The sequence below is a fragment of the Rhinolophus ferrumequinum genome, chromosome 12 (genome assembly GCF_004115265.2).
Source record: "Rhinolophus ferrumequinum isolate MPI-CBG mRhiFer1 chromosome 12, mRhiFer1_v1.p, whole genome shotgun sequence".
Taxonomy (NCBI): Eukaryota; Metazoa; Chordata; class Mammalia; order Chiroptera; family Rhinolophidae; genus Rhinolophus; species Rhinolophus ferrumequinum.
In genome coordinates this window covers 41,304,744-41,325,051 of record NC_046295.1, presented here as the reverse complement: position 1 = coordinate 41,325,051, position 20,308 = coordinate 41,304,744, and the positions used below count along the sequence as shown (strand labels likewise).

The window sequence follows — 20,308 nt, the reverse complement described above, 5'->3', positions numbered from 1 at the left end:
GTACATATTTTAAATTTGTCCTACTTATCAACTGGTATTTCTGCCAACATGTGCCTCCTCCACAGGACTAGTTCAGTTTTGAAGTCAGGAATGATTTCCATGACCTGGACCACTACGTGCCACATGATAAAGTGGTCAAAACATTTTGGTAAATAAATACGTTAACATGTTTTGAGTTAGGGATGTAAAAAAAAAATAAAGTCGCTTGATAGCTGCAAGTTCCATGGAAATGTATTAATTCACTCGATATATAATTGTTGAGTACCGACTACATGCCAGGCACTATTTCAGGAATTTGGAAATAATAGTGGGCACGACAGAAATCTCTTCCCTGGTAGAGGTTACATTATAATACAGTTATAATGGAGTTAAAGGGTAAGCCATAAATATAATAAACCAGAAAATTTTGTGTGATTAGTGTAGTTAGAAGCTAATCAATGCTGTGGAAGAGAAAGGCGAAGAGGAGAGGAGTGTTGGAGAGGGACAGTGAGGAGAAGGAAGGATGCAAGTAGAATATAATGGGACCCAGAGACCACAGCAATAGAACCCAAGAAGAAGGTGTGTGCATTAGGCTGCAGTTGTTCTGAACGTTATTTGACAGGGTTAATTACGAACATGCAGTACAGCAACTTTTCTTACAGGAGACTAGACATTTGTACTTCAGAGTACACTAGCCCTATTCTAGTTCGGCTTGTAATATCCTTAGTTTAAAATGACTGCTTTCCTAGACATGTGGTCCCCAGGCCGATTGCCTGCTGTGAATCCAATTTTCAATGCAAAATGTCTTTCCAGCACAGAAGTGCACTGCCAATTTATTGAAGTTCACGGAGAGAATGTATCAGTTGACAATAGCGTATTAGAGAGGGAGCTCTGGTTCAGGCAGTAAAGTGGAAGGATGAAGCAGACCAGGGACTGTGCATCCAGAAAAGCAGAAATTCTCAACTAAATTCACATCACAGTTACCGTGAATCTGCTTTTCAGCAAAACCACCCAGATTGGGGGGGGGGGGGAAATCGCATGAACAATCAAAATGATTGTGTTCTATCTAATGCACTAATAGTTAATATAGCCAAATTTACCCTTTGAATATTCTCACATAAAAAGAGCCACAAAGAGTAGGGGATTAATGAGGTCCAGGGGGGACGTAAGAATATTTTTAGGAGTGAATGACTTAAAAATGAGATCGACAGAGATTCAAAGGGAGATGACGGCTCACTATAAAGGGAGGCTCTAAAAATAAAATTCTGAAAATATAAATCACAAAGGGGCTCGATGATGAAGAAGAAAAGGCAAGGGGTACTTAAAGAAGCCAGAACCACTTCCCAGAAAACTCTCTGCTGAGAGTTTGTTATTTAAATATCTGTCAGGAGGCTGGAACTTGCAGGATTTCCTGCTAGGAGCCCCCATCACTGCAGGGGATGGGATATCGAGGAAAGCCGCTTACACCTCTCAGCGGCTCCCTGGAGCACGTGAAACAATCCAGATCCTTTACAGTCAGACCCCAGTCTGCCGTGTTAGCTCATGTCTCTCTCACTGCACCGCAGCTCCTATTACCCAAGGCTCCAACAGGGTGAAACTGGCACTTTCTAGATGCTCTAGGCTGTTTCACACATCCCTGTGCCTTTCTAGTCCCTTTCTCCAGCTCTATCCTTCCACTCCTACCTCCAGCCAGAGGGCTGACAACCCTCTCCATTATATCTCTTTAGAACGTTTATGGAGCACTTCCTCTCCAATTTCTTTTCACAGCACATGTTGACACCTCAGGGAATTTTCTCTCCAGCATTTGTGTGTCTTCATTACAGTACAGAACTCATACAGGTGGGATTGCTCATATTACATCCCTTGAGCCTAGCACAATACTTGGTTGGCACATAGAAAACGTTTAATAAAAGGTGAGTAAATGAAGAGTTAATAAATTAATGTAAGATAAACACAAAAGAGTAGCAGGAAGCACGTAACAATCTAATGAACATTTCTTTAGTGATTTAAAGGGGACCACACTGCAACATCCTCCTGAGGGTGTATTATTAATTCTGTTTTACTGAGGAACAAATGGTGGCTCAGAGAGGGTCAGACAACCTGTGTAAATGTAGTGGGCTGAACAAGGGCTCCCAGAGACAGCCAGGTCCTCTTCCATGGAACCTATGGATGTTATGTTGTATGGTAAAAGGGACTTTTGTAAATATGACTAAATTAAAGATCTTGGGGTGGGCAGATTATTCTGCATTATCAAGATGGGCCCACATATTCTTATAAGAGGGAGGTAGAGGAAGATTTCACTGCAGAAGAAGGTGATCTAATGACTTCAGCAAAGAAATTTAAAAATGCTACTGCTGGCTTTGAAGATGGAGGAAGGGGCCACAAGCCAAGGCGTTACCACTTAGCAGGAGCAGTAGCAATGAATGTAGTGCTAGACACTGCAAGACAAGGAAACAAATTCTTCCCTAGACACTCTGGGAGGCTGGTACTACTGACACCTTTTCTACCCAGTAAACCCATTGCCTACTTCTGAACTCCAGACCTGTAAGAGAATAAATACGTATTGTTTTAAGCCACCAAGTTGTGGTCATTTGTTACAGCAGGTATAGGAAACTAATACACAAATATTCCAAATGCAAGTCAGAAAAAGAAGAGTCAGCTGATGTGTTGTCCTGACTCAGGAGCTCCACCATTAAGACCTGTGTAGTATTGTTTTTTGTTTTGTTTTGTTTTGTTTTTTAAGGAGGGTGCAGCTCACAGTGGCCCATGCAGGGATCGAACCAGCAAACTCGGTATTATCAGCACCATGCTCTAACCAGCTGAGCTAACCAGTCAGCCCCAAGACCTGTTGATTTTGGATGAGTCATTTAACCTCTTCGTCTTAGGGCACCATTTTTGTAGGACAAGTGTCAGACAGTAGCCTTTTTCCTTGTGTGTAAGGTGAGTGGAGAAGCAGCCAATGCTCCCTTTATCACTGACTTTGCAGGCAGGACGGTTCTGGAAAGAGGCAGCTGGAGGCTGAGTTTGCTGTGCCCTGCCCACCATGCCAATGTCCCAGAGCAGCCCTGCTAGGGAGAGTCACATGGAGCACCCTGCAGCCCTGCGAGAGTGGGAACGAGGTATATGGGGCCGGGAAAGAGGTTCCCTTAGTAATTTATATGCACCCACATGCAGCACCGTGTATCATCTTGTTTACGCTTCAGTAGTGATGCCATTACTTCTTTTTTATAGATGAGGAAAGTGAGGATTAGAGGGATTAAGCAATTTATCCAAGGTTAAAGTGACCAAGCTGGAACTTAAACCCAGGTCTCTCCAATCTAATTACTAGGTCTTTGCCAGTGGTTCACCTCAGTGCCAGTGGTTCTCAAGGTGGGAACAGCAGCATTGGCATCACCTGGGAATTTATTAGAAATGTAAATTCTCAGCTTCACTTTGAACCTACTGAATCAGAAATACTGGGGTGAGGGTGGGATCTGTGTTTGAACAACCTCTCTAAGTGATTGTGAAGCACTGTTTGAGAAGCACTGTTCTTCTTAGAGTCCTTTGGAAGGATAAATTGCCCTTCTGGCCCAGGCCCAGGATGCTTGCTGCTCTGAGTAACCACTTAGCATGAGCAGTAGCAGGTGGCCAGTGTACACGGACATTTCAGATTTGCCATCCTGAACTGTGGCTGTGGTATAAGCAGTTTTGATCAGAGGTGTAGGAGAGAGGAGGAGGCACCAATACAGTCAGAAATTCTGCTGACTGCCTAGAGAGTGGGTTTAATATGAAACACTTAGTAAGGTACAGATAAGTGTCATCTCTATTCTATATAAAAACTGGTAATTAGCCTGAAACAACAAAAGGAGACTGATGCTGTTTTTGTTGGCATCATTAGCTACATTTTAAAAGCACCTGCCTGTATCTGGAATTCTCAATGCTAGATATGGTCCCTGTGTTCTTGGAGCTTACAAGACAGAATGAACTAAAATAATCAGTAGCCCAGAGAACAGATATCACAGAATGGGGAAGGGCCAGAAATTAGGTTCTGGAGGAGGGTTTCAGGCCTGCATGTTCTCCCAGCCTCATGAAGGAGTTAGTGTGCTTAGACATTCCTGGATGATATATCTATTAGCTCCTTTTTTGGCACACATATCAGAGGTCAAGTTGCCCCAGTCCACTCCCAAGAAGCCCTCCATGGTCTGTGAATGTCTAGCCACCTCCTCACACTGTTCTGTGGGAACAGAATAGGCGGGTCTTCCTTCTCCAGTTCTGGATCGTCGTGTTTTATGCCCACAGAGCTGGAGTGGGGGGTGGAGGGTTGATTAAGGACAAAGGACAGTAAGGTCTAACCTAGTAGTGACATAGGAACAAACCAATGTGTGTATATTTTGGTGGAGAAAAAAGATCACAATCTTCCTAGACAGTAGCCCTATGAAATAATAGGTATTAAGTGATGAGAATGTGGAAAGACGATTTTTCAGCTTCCGGTTTTCTATAATCCTTGAGAGTTACATATTTTAAGATAACACCTTTGCTGAAACAACTTTTGGTTGCTCCTCCCGTGCTGGCTCAGCTGCTTCCAACACTGTTTGCACCATTCAGGCAAAGGTTACATCAACTCAACACTTATCCAGCCTGTGACTTAAAGATTCGATCTTACATAATTTAATCTTCACCCTCCCTCATCCCAAGCAGGAGATAAACCAACAGAATCACCAATGCCTTATTTGTCCTGCTTCTATAATTGTGCCACAATATTTTATTTTATTTCATTCATTCATTCATTCATTCATTCATTCAAAAACTATTGAGTAAATATTATGTGCCAGTAACTGTGCTAAGTATGAACGATAACATGGTTGAAAATGCCCTCATGGAGCTTACAGTCTAGAGTAGGAGACAGACCTCAATCAAATAATCACAAAAACAAATGTGAAACTGTAACTGACAACATTGAGGGAGGAGTTAAACAGACATGGAGGGTGGGGGTGTGGGTACAATGTCTGCAAAGGCTCCACATGAAAGAGGCTTGGCCAACTTGGCCGATGAGAGGGACTGAAAGGAGGCCAGAGGACAGAGAGAGAGAAGCAACTGGGGGAGGGGAGCAGAATTGGCCAGGTTTTGCAAGTCCTTCAAGGATCCTGTATTTACCCAAAAAAACGACAGGTTTCAGCAGGAGAGTGTTTTGATCAGATGTGCGTTTTGAAAATTCCACTTTGGCTTCTTTGGTAAAGCAGGGACTGGAGAGCGTGCAGGAGAATGGTTTGCAGATTGCTTTTGGCAAGTGACAATGGTAGCTAACCTAGTGTGTTAGTGGTGGGAATGCAGGGAAGAGAAGAGACTAAACTGATACTCAAGAGGGAAGTTAACTAGATTTGGTGATAGATTAAGATACAGGGCAAGAGGGAAGGACCAAGGTTGAATCCCAAGTTTCTGGCTTAGGTAACAATGATAACCAACACATATTGTGCCTAAGACATACAGGCACTGTTCTCAGTGCTTTCATCATTTTAAGTCATTACTCCTCACAACATCCCTAGGAAAGAGGTGTGATTATAATCATCCTCGTTTTACAAATGGGAAAGCAGAGGCACAGAGAGACGAAGAGTAATTCCTAAGATCACTAGTAAGTGACAGAAGCAGGATTTGAATCCAGGCAGCCTCTCTCCAGATTTTGTGATTGGAACTATGACATTGAACTCTCTTGAAAAGGATGGATAGAAGCACATTTATATAGAGATGGATAGAAACTTATCTAGTAATATATTCTAGGTTCCACCTAGTCTCCTTCACTCATAATCACATAGATAGGTGGGGTCGGTAGGGGATGCACTGCTTGACTAGAAGGAAGGCTGAGATGTGGAAAGGAGAGAACAGTTAGGGGCAGCTGTGCCATCAGAAAAAGAGTGCTGGACTCTGGAGCAGGAATACTTCCCTAATTACATGACCTTGAGAGAGCGATGGACCACTCTAATCTTCTGATTCCTCACCTTCAAATGGGGACAACCACATTCCGTTGCTAAGTAATGAACACAGAAAGTCGTAGCACCGTGCCTGACCTAAAATAGGTGATCAGTAAGTGAATAATAAATTTGAATTTGCAGTAAGGGAAGTAAAGAAGAATAAGGCTCACACTTGTCCATCTGCCAAAAATATGGTTAATCGTGTAGCTCATTTAAAAGAACAGGCATGGAAAATGTTCACAGGACAGAAGTGAGTCTTTCATCTCAGTGAACACAAATGGTGCCAAGGCAGAGCTTAATGATGAGATGGCTGGGTGGTTGTTAAAGCAGGTACAGACGGACTTTGTTGACTGATCAGCTGCAGAGAGTCAGTGCTTGGAGCCTATAAACAAACCTCCAATTCAGGGAAATAGTGCAGGCTCGCAGGCTGGGGTCAGAACACCCTAGCTGCCCAATAGTTGTTTCCTTGGCCTAATGTGCTGCTACCTTGCCTCAGCTCTGCTGGTTAACGGCCAGCCAAGCACTGGCTCTGAGCTGCCTAATTCCTCGGTGTGCATCCTTTAAAGATGTGAAGTTTGCAATAGTGGCTCTCAACAAATCAAGGGTAGGCTTCTTAAACTTTGATGTGCTCACAGATCATCTTGGGATCTTGCAAAAGTGCATATTCTGCTTGAGTAGGTCTGATCTAATTGTATTCGTTTTCTTCTTATTAATTTTTATGTTTTTGAGGTATCATTGACATATAACATTAGTTTCAGTATACAACATAATGATTCGATATTTGTGTATATTGCAGAATGATCACCACGAGAAGTCTAGTTAACATCTGTCACCATAGTTAGAAAAATTTTTTCTTGCAATGAGAACTTTTAAGATCTCTCTTAGCAACTTTCAAACATGCAATTCAGTATTATTAACTATAGTCACCATGCTATGTATTATATCTCCATGACTCATATATTTTATAACTGGAAGTTTGTACCTTTTGACCCCGCTCACCTATTTCACCCACCTGCCACCTCTGGCAACCACCATTCTGTTCTCTGTATCTATGAATTCATTTTTGTTTTTGTTTTTTTTTTTGGTTTCCAGCATATAAGTGAGAACGTATAATATTTGTCTTTCTCTGTCTGACTTTTTTCACGAAATACAATGTCTTCAAGGTCCATTCCTGTTGTTGCAAATATGTATCTCACATTTCTTTTATTCATTTATCCATTGATCGACACTTAGATTGTTTCCATGTCTTGGTTATTTTGAATAATGCTGCAATGAACATGGTGCACATACCTCTTCAAGATACAGATTTCATTTCCTTCTGTTATATACACAAAAGTGAGATTGGTGGGTCATATGGTAATTCTATTTTTAATTTTTGGAGAAAATTTCATACTGTTTTCCATAGTGGCTGCACCAGTTTATAATCCTCCGAACAGTGCCAAGGGCTCTCTTTTCTGTAAATCCTTTCTAGCACTTGTTACTTCTTGTCTTTTTGATAATAGTCTTTCTAACAGGTGTGAGGTGATGCCTTATGGGGTTATGATTTTAGTTTCCCTGATGGTTAGTGATATTGAGCACATTTTATGTATTTATTGGCTGTCTGTATGTCACCTTTGGAACAATATCTATTCGGATCTTCTGCCCATTTTTTAATTGGATTGTCTGATTGCTATGGCGAGGACTTCCAATACTATGTTGAATAAAAATGGTGAGTGTGCATATGATTGTCTTGTTCCTGATCTTAAAGAAAATGCTTTCAGCTTTTCGTCATTGAATATGATGTTAGTTGTATGTTTGTCATATATGGCCTTTATTATGTTGAGGTATGTTCACTCTATCCCTGCTTTGATGAGAGTTTTTATCATAAATAGATGCTGATTTTGTCAAATGCCTTTTCTGTATCTATTGGTATGGTCATATGATGAATTTTATCCTTCATATTGTTTACATGGTGTATCCCATTAATTGATTTGTGGATATCAAACCTACCTTGCATCTCAGGAATAAATCCCACCTGATCATTGTATATGGTCCTTTTGGTTTTTTTTTAAGATTTTTTTGGGGAAGGGGAACAGAACTTTATTGGGGAACAGTGTGTACTTCCAGGACTTTTTTTTCCAAGTCAAGTTGTTGTCCTTTCAGTCTTAGTTGTGGAGGGCGCAGCTCAGCTCCAGGTCCAGTTGCCGTTGCTAGTTGCAGGGGGCGCAGCCCACCATCCCTTGCGGGAGTCGAGGAATCGAACTGGCAACCTTGTGGTTGAGAGGAGGCGCTCCAACCAACTGAGCCATCCTGGAGCTCAGCAGCAGCTCAGCTCAAAGTGCCGTGTTCAATCTTAGTTTCAGGGGGCGCTGCCCACCATCCCTTGCGGGACTCGAGGAGTTGAACCGGCAACTTTGTGGTTGAGAGAGCCCACTGGCCCATGTGGGAATCGAACCGGCAGCCTTAGGAGTTAGGAGCACGGAGCTCCAACCACCTGAGCCACCAGGCCGGCCGTGTATGGTCCTTTTAATGTATTGCTGAATTTGGTTTGCTAACGTTTTGTTGAGGATTTTTGCATCTATGTTCATAGGATATTGGCCTATAATTTTTTTTTTTTTTTGAAATGCCTTCTGCTTTTGGTATCAGGGTAATTCTGGCCTCGTAAAATGAGTTTGGAGCCTACTGTCCTCTTCAATTTTGTTTGTATAGTTTGAGAAGGATAAATATTAATTTTTGTGAATGTTTGGTAAAATTCACCTGTGAAACTATGTTGTCTGGGACTTTTGTTTTTGGGGGGTTTGTTTTTGATTACTGATTTGATTGTTAGTAGTTATCAGTCTGTTCAGATTTTTGTTTCTTCCTCATTCAGTCTTGGAAGATTTTATGTTTCTAGGAATTTGTCATTTTGTCCAGGTTGTCCAATTTTTGGCATATATTTCTTGTTTATAGTATTTCTTGATAATCCTATTTCTGTGGTGTTTGCTATCACTTCTTCTCTTACATTTCTGATTTTATTTATTTGGGCCCTCTCTCTTTTTTTTTTTTTAATGAGTCTAGCTGAAGGTTAATTTTAGTTATCTTTTCAATGATGCAGCTCTTGGTTTCATTGATCTTTTCTATCTTTTTTTTTTAAGACTCTTTCATTTATTTTTGCTCTGATCTTTATTATTTCTTCTATTCACTTTGGGCTTAGTTTTTCTTTTTCTAGTTTCTAGTGTAAGTTTAGATTGATTATTTGAGATTTTTCTTCTTTAGGTAAGCATATGTTGCTATAATTTTTCCCCTTAGAGCTGCTTTGGTTGTGTCTCATAGACTTCGGGTCATTTTGTTTTCATTTTCATTTGTCTCAAGGTATCTTTGGATTTCTTCCTTGATCTTGTTATTAACCCATTCATTGTTTATTACATGTTATTTAGCTTCCCTGTGTTTGTGTGTTTTTCAGTTTTCTTCTTCTAATTGATTTCTAGTTTCATATCACTGTGATCAAAGAGGATGCTTGATATGATTTCAGTTTTTTAAAATTTATTGAGACCCGTTTTGTGGTCTAACGTGATCTATCTTGGAAAATGTTCCACGTGCTCTTGAAAAGAATGTATATTCTGCTGCTTTTGTGTGAAATGTCCTAAATATATCAGTTAAGTCCATTTGGCCTAATGTGTCATGTAAGGCCACTGTTTTCTTACTGATTTTTCTGTCTAGATGATATATCCATTGATGTCAATGGTGTGTTAAAGTCCCTATTATTACTGTATTACTGTCAATCTCTCCCTTTATGTCTGTCAATATTTGCTTCATGTACTTAGGTGCTCGTATGTTGTGTGTGTGATGTCTATGAGAGTCATATCTTCTCATTGGATTGAACCCTTTATCATTATGAAATGCTGTTCTTTATCTCTGTTTATAGCCTTTGTTTTAAAGTCTATTTTGTCTGACATAAATATTGCTACCCCAGATTTTTTTTTTTCATTTGCATAAAACATATTTTTTCATCTGTCTGTGTCTGTCATTTGACCTGATGTGGATCTCTTGTAGGCAGCATATGTATGGTTTTTTTTTTTTTTTTAAAAATCCATTTGGATACCATATGTCTTTTCATTGAAGCATTTGGTCCATTTACATTTAAAGTAATTATTGATAGGTATGTAATTATTGCTATTTTATTAATTGTTTTCTGATTGTTTTTGTAGTTTTTCTCTGTTCCTTTCTTACTCTCTTGCTTTCTTCTCTAGCATGTTTATGATTTTCTATAGTGTTGTGTTCAGATTCCTTTTCTTTATTTCTTATATATCTCTTCTAGATTTTTGGATTATGGTTACCATGTGCTTCATATATAACATGCTATGTTGATAACAGTCTATTTTAAGTTGATGGTTGCTTAAATTCAAACACATTCCAAAATCACTACCATTTTTATTTACACCCTCCACAATTTTTTTTGTCATTATTTTTTAATTGTTTGTGTGTTGTGTATCTCTTACTTTATTGTTGTAATTACACATAGTATTCCTACTTTTGTCTTTTAGCCTTTGTACTAGCTTTATTGTTGGTTGATCCACTGCTTTTATTAAGTGTCTTTGAAAGTGAGAATTGTTTTCTTTCTTATATTTTCTTTTTCATATTTTTGTTCATTCCTTCTACAAGACGTCCCTTTAACATTTCTTGTAATACAGTTTTAGTGGTGATGAACTCCTTTAGTTTTATTCTCTTGTTTAGGAAGCTTTTAATTTCTCCTTCAGCTCTAAAAGATGGCATTGCTGGCTAGAGCAATCTTGGTTTAGGTTTTTGCCTTTCATCTCTTTGAATATTTTCAAAGAGAAAATATTCCCTTCTGGCCTGCAAAACTTCTGTTGAGAAATCAGCTGACATTCTTATGGGAGCTCCCTTGTACGCAACTAACTGCTTTTCTCTTGCTTCTTTTAAGATTCTTTCTTGGCCTTTAACCTTTGGCATTTTAATTATGATGTGTCTTGGTGTGGGCTTCTTTGGGTTCATCTTGTTTGAGACTCTCTGTGTCTTTTGCCAGTGTAGGGAAGTTTTGTTATTATTTCTTCAAATAAATTTTCAGTCACTTGCTCACTCTTTTCTTTCTGGTACCCTTATGGTGTAAATGTTGGTATGCTAGATGTTGTTTCAGAGGTCCCTTAAATTAACTTCATTTTTTTCCCTTCTTTTTGCTGTTCCAATTGGGTGTTTTCTGCTACCTTGACTTCCAGGTTGCTGATTTGATCATCTGCTTCACCTAATCTGCAGTTGTTTTTCTCTAGTGTATTCTTTATTTCAGTTACTATATTCTTCATTTCTGAGTGGTCCTTTTTATGCTTTCTATCTCTTTGTTGAAGTTCTCACTGAGTTAATCTATTTTTACCTGAAATTCATTGAGCATCCTTATAACCAGTGTTTGAGCTCTGTAGATTGTTTGTCTCCATTTTGTTTAGTTCTTTTTCTGATTTTTGACCTGTTCTTTCATTTGGTACATTTTTCTTTGTGTCCTCATTTTGGCTGACTCCCTGAGTTTCTTTCTGTGTATTAGGTAGGTCTTCTACCAGCCTTGATACTGTGGGCCTTATGTACACGGTGTCTTGCAGAGCCTCCCTGGTCAGTCTCCCTGGTCACCTGAGCTGGGTGCTCCAGTGGTGTTCCCTGTGTGGGTCGTTTTCTCTCTCCTGTTGTAGTTGGGCCTCAGTTGGTGTTGGCATATCAGTGGGTGGGTTTAACCCTTAGGCTGACTGGGTGTGAGGGCTGGCAGTGACTATAGTGTACAAGTTGTTATGCAGGGGCTGTCCCCACGGAGTGGGAGTCACATTAGCAGGGGTATGGTGCCAGCCAGTCTGCCCTTTGCGTGTGTCATTTGTGGAGTTAGTTGGTGGTTCATTTGGAACATATTTCTATGTTTCTTCATTTTCCTTGATTCTCTGTGTTGGTTTCTAGTCATATGATAAAACAGCCACCTCTCCCAGTCTCTAAGAAGTGGCCTTGCAGAGGAGATTAACCTTATTATTTAGCCCTGATCTAGCTCTTGGTTGTCTCTCAATTCTTTGTGATTATGCATGCTGCATATTTTATTTTTACTGGATCCCAGTAGTTTTGGGTGTGCCACGAACTGTCACTATCTCAAAAGGGAGGATTTCAGGCAGCACCTAGATTCAGGGTGAATAGAAGCCAGATCCAAAAGCCAGACCTGAGCTTTAAAAGCTCAGGCAACAGCTTTTAATGTATGCAAATATATACGTTTTGTGGGACCGCAAGCATACATCCCATTGGCTGCTAGAGCCAGGCTATCTAGAGATATCCCCTGGGTGGTAGGAATAAAAATCAGCGCACCAACAAGTATACAAGTTCTTTCCCCTGAGGTACTAACCACTTGGAGTGAGGCAGAAGGAGAGTGCATAGATGGCGTCCATCAACCTCCATTCCAGTTGTGCATCTAAGTAAGCCCCTAGATGTGTGTCAAACCAGAAGCCTGCCCCTCAGGGAAAGCTCCAAACAAACATATAGGCTTTTTTCACAGAAATACTGGGGGTGTGTTTCAGTCTGCTGTCTGCACAGGTACCTGGGGATGGTAGACAATCAATAACTGTCTGTTTATTACAGTCCCTTGGACCTAGGAACACAAGCCCTGCTTGCCATCAGAGCTAGGTGATCAAGGTGATCAAGGGGTGTATCTTGGGCTGCAGCCACAAAAAGAGGGGCACCAGACATGTGTAAAAGCTCCTCTCTGGGAGATATTGGCCTTCTGGCCGTGGCAGAGGAAGAACACTAAAATAACAACCACCCTCCAAGGTCTGGTGAAGATTACAGCGGGCCCTTTTGTATGTATTTAATTAGAAGCCTGCCCCTCAGGCAGGAGTCAGGCAGATAAGCTAATATGTATTTGTTTTCTGTTGCTGTAACAAGTTACCATGAATTTTGTGACTTAACAATACCTGTACTTATTTTCTCAGAGTTCTGTAGGTCGGAAGCCTGGGCACAGTGTAGCTCAGCTACTTCTCTCCTCCAGGTTTTACAATGTTGAAATCAAGGTGTCTCAGGTTGCATTCTTTCTGGAGGCTCTGGGGATGAATCCGCTCCAAGTACATTCATGTTGATGGCAGAATTCAGGACTGAGTGCCCCGTTTCCTTGTCACCTGTGGGCTGGGGAATTGTTCTCAGCTTCTAGAGGCTCCATGCATTTCTTGGCTCATGGCACCCTTCCTGTATCTTCAAAGCCAGTAACTGTGGGTTAAACCTTTCTCCCTTCTTGAATCTCTCTGATCTCCTTCTCTGCCTCATGCCATCCTTGCCTCCTTCCACTGCATCTTTCTGACTGACTCTACCTTGGGCCCATATGGATGATCTCATTTTAAAGTCAGTTGATAATATCCATTAATTCCATCTGCAGAGTCCCTTCACAGCAGTGAATAACTTGTAGATGGGACACTTGGGACACTTTAGAACTCTGCTACCACAATATCCAACTCCCAGCTTCTGTTGCCACTGCATACTTTTCATGGCAAGATCTTAAAGCATTAGCTTTATTGAGTTTGTGTGGAGGTTTTGTGTGTGTTTTAGGGCTAGTGATAGACTCTCCATAAAACCTATTGGGATTTTCTTTTGACATTGAATAGAATGGCTGGAAGGGTCACAGGGATGATGTTGCAGATGGGGAAACTGATGTATAGCCACATAGAGGGCTATACTGAAGTTATACAGAATCAAGATTAGAACTTAGCTGTCTCAGTGTCGGTGCCAGGCCTCTCTCCTCCCTGTCACTTACTCAGTTCACTCAATTATTCATTCATTGATTTATTCATCTATTGATCAAAGAGTTGTCAAGTACCTATTCTGTAAGAGACATTCCGCTAGATTCATGAGATGTAAGACAGTTATAGACTTTGCCCCCAAGGAGCAAACTTTGTGGTGAGAATTACATACATCAAATAAGTACTCCTACAATTGACTAGATATTTATAATATAATTGATATGATAGTAAAGTAGAGGCTTCTATGAGAGTTTATAATAAGGAGATCTAACTTTGTCTAGAAGGATCAGAAAATGAAGAAGTGACATTTAAACTGAGGTCCAGATAATAAATAAATGTTAGCCAGGTATAGATGATTAGGAATGGGATAGTATTAAAGCAGGTCAAATGGGATGTGGGAAAGTCTAAGGCACAAAGCAGAATAGACAAATCAAGGAAATTCAGTGTGGATGAAAATATGAAGAGAGGGAGAGAATGGCATGAGATGGATTTGAGAGTTGGGATGGGTCAGACTGACCATGGCCTTGACGGCCATGGAAAGGATTTCAACTTTATCCTAGTGAAATGGGAAGCGATGGGAGGGTTTTATACAGTGGAGTCTTGCGTGAGCTTTGAATTTTTAAAAAGAGCACTCTGGCTGCTGTGTATATTAGATTGGAGGAAGAAGGTGAGCACCAGTGGAGTGTGGACACAAAGGGTGTATATTCAGTGAGGCTAATTAGGCGGTGTTGCAACAGCCCGGGTGAGAAGCAGCTTGACCCAGGATTGTGAGAAGTAAGATAGGGACAGTAAAGGTGAAGGACAGAAAACGGATCTCAGATATATTTTGGAGGTGGAATTGTCTTGACTTGCTGATGGATCAGATGTGGGAGTGGGAGAGAAGAAGGGAAGAAAATGACTTCTGCTTTCGGTCATATTTGTGGCTCTTATGACACAAGTCAATTTAAAATCACATTCCTATACATACTAAAAAGCCTTACATTTTCTTAAGGTTTAACTTTTATTATATTGTAACAGTTATGATTCATGTGGCAAGAAAATCCTGTTTAATACCACCTGGAAAAAAATTTATGTTTTACCAGATTTGTCAAAGAAGCTCACAGAATTTCTATTATGTGATGACTTCAGCATTGTAATGTTTCTCCATGTTCCCTGTATCTCCATTCTGTTTCTTCATTTCATCTGGGGCGAGAGAATGCAAATGATGGTTTCCCAGACAAAGATAAATTTGCACAAAAGGAGGCATCACATCCTCATTTCTTAACAGCCACTGCCTCATTTCTCTTAGGTCCATTCTGACTTCTTTTGCTCACACGGCCCATTGGTCGCTACTAATTCTAATGATATCCAATCCTAGCTTGGTCACACAAAGCGCTATGTGGCCATGGTGTGTGACCCGGGGTGGATGTTGCTGTATTCATAAGAGGTAACATGAACCCTGGACCATATATCGTCAGCTAAAATGTATATAGTTGTCCCTCGATATCACGGGAGATTGGTTCCAGGAACCCCCAGATTCCCAAATCAGTGGATTCTCAGGTCCCTTATATAAAATGGTGTAGTATTTGCATATAACCTACACACATTCTCTGGTATACTTTAAATTATCTCTAGATTACTTATAATGACAAGAAAAAAAATTCTGTACATGTTCAGTACAGATGTAACCATCATAGGCCAAACTACATAGTACATGTCAGCAACAACGTAACTTTTCTAAAATATTTTCAATTCCTGATTGGTTGAATCTGTGGATGCAGAATCTGTGGATATGGAGGGCCCCTATAATCCTGATGCAAGCTCCATAGTCACGGCCTGCAGGTTGTTTTTTGACACATCTTCCTGGCTGTTATATTTCTCCTTCTGGAGACTCTGATATCAGATTGTCTGGGTTTAAGTTAATCCCAGCTCTTCCATTTACTACTGGGGTGCCTCACACATTTATCTCATTTGCTTCCTCATTTGTAGAAAGAAGATAAAATTAAGCTATTAGGAGTCTTGAATGAAAAAAACCCATATAAGGCATTTAGCAGTGTTTAGCAAATAGGAAGTACTCCAAAATGGGAGTTGTTAGTATTGTTTTCAATGTTTGGGATGTGAGATACTAGTGTATCACTTCCTTCCCTTTTGCTCTTCTCTGGTAAGGACAACTCAGGAGGTTTTGTCTTAGAAAGAAAAGAAAATTCTGAGCAGGCCCTTGTTCCCAAGTCTAAGCTTGCCAAATTTATTGCTCTGGTCATGGATACCACTGCTAAGAGACGCTATGGGCTGCCTCCCATACGTGAGTTCATCTGACAGCTGAGCTCTGCTTAGTACCCTGTCCTTTCATTTAGTTGGCTCAGTGTAGCCATCAATTAATTCGCGGGGGACAGAAGCATTCTGTCTGAATGAATGCTTCTCAAATATGTTGGCAGGAGGCCATGAGTTGACTTGATGGAGTCCTTGAATAAGTCAGTTAACCTCTCTGAAAGGAGGGTTGATGGCAATGATAACAGGGAGGTGGAGGAAGGGCAACAGCCCATCCAAGCTCCTTTACAAGTTGACCTCAGTCGTTTTTCCATCTTCTCCCTCCAGCTGCCTATCCTGCCCACTCTCTGCCATCTCAGTTCATAAGCCCATGGAGGGTTTTTTTGTCTCTTATCTCTCGAGATTTCTTCCTCAACATCCTTGCCTTCTTTGATTTACGAATTCCTGCTTATTTTTCAAGACTCTGGTCAAATGTCATTTCTCTCTTATGTCTTTTTATTCATTCATTCTACAAATATTTATTAAGCAAGGCACTGTCCTAACCATATAAGATAGACTGTGAACAAGATGGACAAAGCCCCAGCTCTCATGGTGCTGATGTTATAGTGGGAGAGACTGACAATAAATAAGTAAATGAACCATAGAATGTCATGTTGTGATAAGTGCTGTGAAAAGACCAAAGGCTGGCAGATGTGGGGTGAGTGGTGAAGGGAGCTGCTTTCCAAGGAAGTGGTTTTTGAATTAAGACCTATAGGATGATAAGAAACCAGCCAGGTGAAGAGCAGGGGTTTTGATGCACAAACAAGTTGATTGTGTTTGAAGAATAAAAAGAAAGTTGGTATGACTAAAACATGAGGAGCAATGGGGAAGAGGGCATGAGAAGAGGTCAGAAGATCTAATGTAAAGAGGTCAGATTTTATTCTGAGTGAATAGGCAGAGGTGAAATCTGATTTTGAATTTGTAATAGCACTCTCTGCTATCCATGTAGAGAATGGATGGAGAAGGAGAGAAAAAAGAGAAAAGAGGAAAAGACAGGAAGAGAAGCAGGGAGCCTAGTTAGGAGGCTCCTGCAGTAATACAGGCTGGAGATGATGGTGGTGTGACCCAGAATTCCAACTATGAAGTGGGGAGTAGACCCTTTAGAGATACATGGTAGAGGTGTCATTAAAGGAACCTTGCTAATGGATTGGATTTGGGGGTGAAGAAAAGAATAATCTTAAATTTTAGGTTTGAGCAATTGGGTGGATGAATTATAATGCCATTTACTGTGATGGCAGACATTTGGTGATAATAATGTTTAGGGGACTGGAGAGTCTGAAGGCTGTTTTGGACATGTTAATTTTGAAATGCCTATTAGACATCTGAAGGGAAATGTCAAGTAGCTGTTTGAATCTACAGGAGGGAATCCTGAGGAAAGAGATCAGGAAGGTATATATATATGTATGTATGTGTGTGTATATATATATATATATACACATATGTATATATATATATATACACACACACATATATATGTATATATATATTCTTTAAGAGTTGCAATTGGCTAGTTTGACCTGTTGCATTTTGTAGATATTTAATGAAAAAATCATTGACTTTTGTTCGTTTTACAGGGGACTAAACTGATTTTTTAAAAAAATGTTTCAAGCTACTTTTGGATGCCCTTGGAAAGCTTGTAGTGCAAAGGCAGAGAACCTTTAGTACTTAATTGGTAAACGAGCTGCTTCTTCCTCTGGATTCCCAACAATATTTTTTATGACCCTTTGAAGGCACTTAAATAGTTTCATATTATAACCATGTGTTTTTGTGTCTTTGTCCTCCATTAGACTGTAAGATTGAAGAGGGCAAGAAGCACCTCAAAGCTTGGTATATGACCGGGACTCAGTGTTTATTTATGGAAGCATTAATTTGAGCTCAAAAGGAGAAAAAGCCAAGTCCAGAGATACAATGCCCTTTCTATCTGCACTTGGGAAAAGACTCTTACTCCCTGCCTTGCAACATATGCAATATGGACTTGTTTATTCTCTGGCACTCTTAAAAAGGGAGGCAGTGTTGTGCAGAAGGTTGAGGCTGTGTGGGCTTGAATTCCCGCCACTCCCTCTTACTAGTTGTGAATCTTGCATCAGAGAGTTCATCTCTATAGGCCTTTGATTTTTGTGTGGGCCAAATTAAATAAAGCTATTTTAGTAAAACTCTTGTCAGCCTTAAAACACTAAGGCTGTTCTTAAGCTAATGTGTTCTTTTCTAAAATGTGAAAAGGTCTTAGAATTCAGGCCTTAGGGAATGTTTCTGGTAATTCCTAGTGAGTGGGGATGCAAAATATCTTTTGTTGCCTGACACCTGGCCCTGAAAAAGCAACAACTGCCCCCAAACAATGGCCCTTTAGAGAAGACCTTGTAAGAAAATCCTTCAGTAATAAGACAGTCAAACATCCTTCGAAGTCACTTGAAGGTATACAGTGGGAAGGAACTGCTGGCATTCCCAGGTCCCAGACTGGCCCTGTGAGACTTAGTGATGCTGCATAACTGCATCCTTCTTGTCCAGGAATTGACTCTGGACCAGATTTTCACCTCTCATGATGAAGAGGAGACATGATATATGGATTACAGCCTCACTTCTAGGTTCCAAGTAGCCCCAACAAGCTACAGTGAAATTAAGTCCATTCTGGCTGTGCCCTGCTAAAGTTGTCAATGGCTCCAAAGTATTCTGCTGAGAACTTCAGATTTTATGGGTTTGTGACAAATATAACATTTGGAAACGGATGTCAACCAGGGAAGAGAAGCAGGTTTATACATTGTCGAGACATATTGAATCTGGGGCCCAGGGCTCAGCTTGTGCTGAGGTCAAGCTGTAGCTGGCCTTCGTGTGCCCTTGCTATTTTGTATTAGATGATGGAAGGAGGGCGTGTTGAACTGGCCAGGCCAAGTTAAAATTGCCTCCAGTTTTGTCCATACTCGTCAACCTGCTGTCTGTCATTGCCCGTTGGGTGAAGCTGAACGATAATATGAAAGCAGTTAAGAATGCATGCCTACTTATGTTTTAGCTACATGACATTCGTTTTACGTGAGGGGGAAAAGGTGTTAAATATTTCCATGCTCAGATGTGCCTAAAGTGCTGATCACTTGACTGAGGAATTTTAAGTTAATAGTTACTACAATATTCACTTCCTCTTCTCTACCAAGCACTCAGTTTGTGAGTTCCTGAAAATGAAGGGTAGACTATTGAGGGGAAAACAATGAGTCTGATAGCAATCAGCAGCATGATGATAAGTCCCTGATGCTGGGGGCTGGGGGAGACTAAGAAAATTCCAATCCATCCATAGATGATGTCGATTATTACCAAGGTCTTCCACAGGTGGGGAGGTTGAGGAGGATGGGTACACAGTCTTCTGGAAAGTATAACAATGTAGATTCTTCTTGATGAATCTATCAAATGTTGACTCATTGTCCTTTGTGGCAATGGACTAATTAAAACCATGAAAACAATTCACTTGCTTCCTTGCACATCTCTTAGGCAACAAGATTGCTGGCAATGTTCTTACTGCACTCGTTCCATCTGCTTAGTGAAGCCTCATCCTCCTAGATCTAATTCTAGTTCCACCTGCTCTAGGAAACTCACCCTGAACAGTCCAATTCAAAGGAATTTCTGCCTGTCTGAACTTAATAACTTAGTGTCCCATTGTAGGTTTCGAATTCACTACTTACTGTTGTCTTACAGTTTAATTCTATTATTGAGTTGGGCTACATAATCTCAACTTAAGTCCATATGCCTCAGCTTTTTATTTGTAAACAGAGGATAATGCATGGACGTCTGCTCCAGAGTTTTTGTGAGAATTAAGAGAGGATATGTTTCCATCAGTACGTATATACTCTGTATTCCCATACTGTGAAGCACACGCACGTGGTAAGATTAATTTCTCCCCATCCCTATAATGGGATTTCACGACAGCAGAGGCTCTCTCTTAGGTCTTTATCCCCAGATCTTTAAACCTAATTGGAACTCAATTTGTTTGTTGCTTTTCCTGATTTCTCATTTCTTTTCCCAGAAGGCAGGGCACTGAATCTTCAGAGCTAGAGATTGCAGCTCAAGCAGGGCTCAAAAAGATCTATAATCCGTGTGTGTGTGTGTGTGTGTGTGTGTGTGTGTGTGTGTGTGTGTGTGTCTTTTTCTAACTATTCAGTCCTACCTCGTGGTAGGAACTGGAGATTTATTTTAGACAAAGGCACCTTCTAGGCATCCAGGGATACAGCCACGGTCAGTTTTATACAGGATGTCATTAAATTGTACAAGGCCATCTTTTAACAGTGTTCACACTGACACCAACTTGTGGCCAGCCCCGTGGTCCCCACCTCTCTATACACTGTTCTCCACAGCCTGGGGAAGCCCAGGGAAAGAAGCAGGCCCAGAAGGCTGATACAT

At 40.6% G+C, this 20,308-nt stretch overlaps 1 protein-coding gene across 3 annotated transcripts in view; it reads right to left on the bottom strand.

Annotated features, from left to right (window-relative positions):
- The window catches only part of PCSK5 (proprotein convertase subtilisin/kexin type 5), a 400,588-nt gene that overhangs the window by 96,334 nt on the left and 283,946 nt on the right, over nt 1–20,308 (bottom strand). Inside the window, exon 21 of one of the 3 annotated variants that reach the window (XM_033123078.1) lies at nt 14,736–14,824. The exons of the other annotated variants lie outside the window; for them this stretch is intronic. Coding sequence (XP_032978969.1) covers nt 14,754–14,824 — 71 coding nt within the window. The 3' untranslated portion in view covers nt 14,736–14,753. Of the gene's footprint in view, nt 1–14,735; nt 14,825–20,308 lie in introns of those variants that run through there. 3 annotated transcript variants of the gene reach the window in all.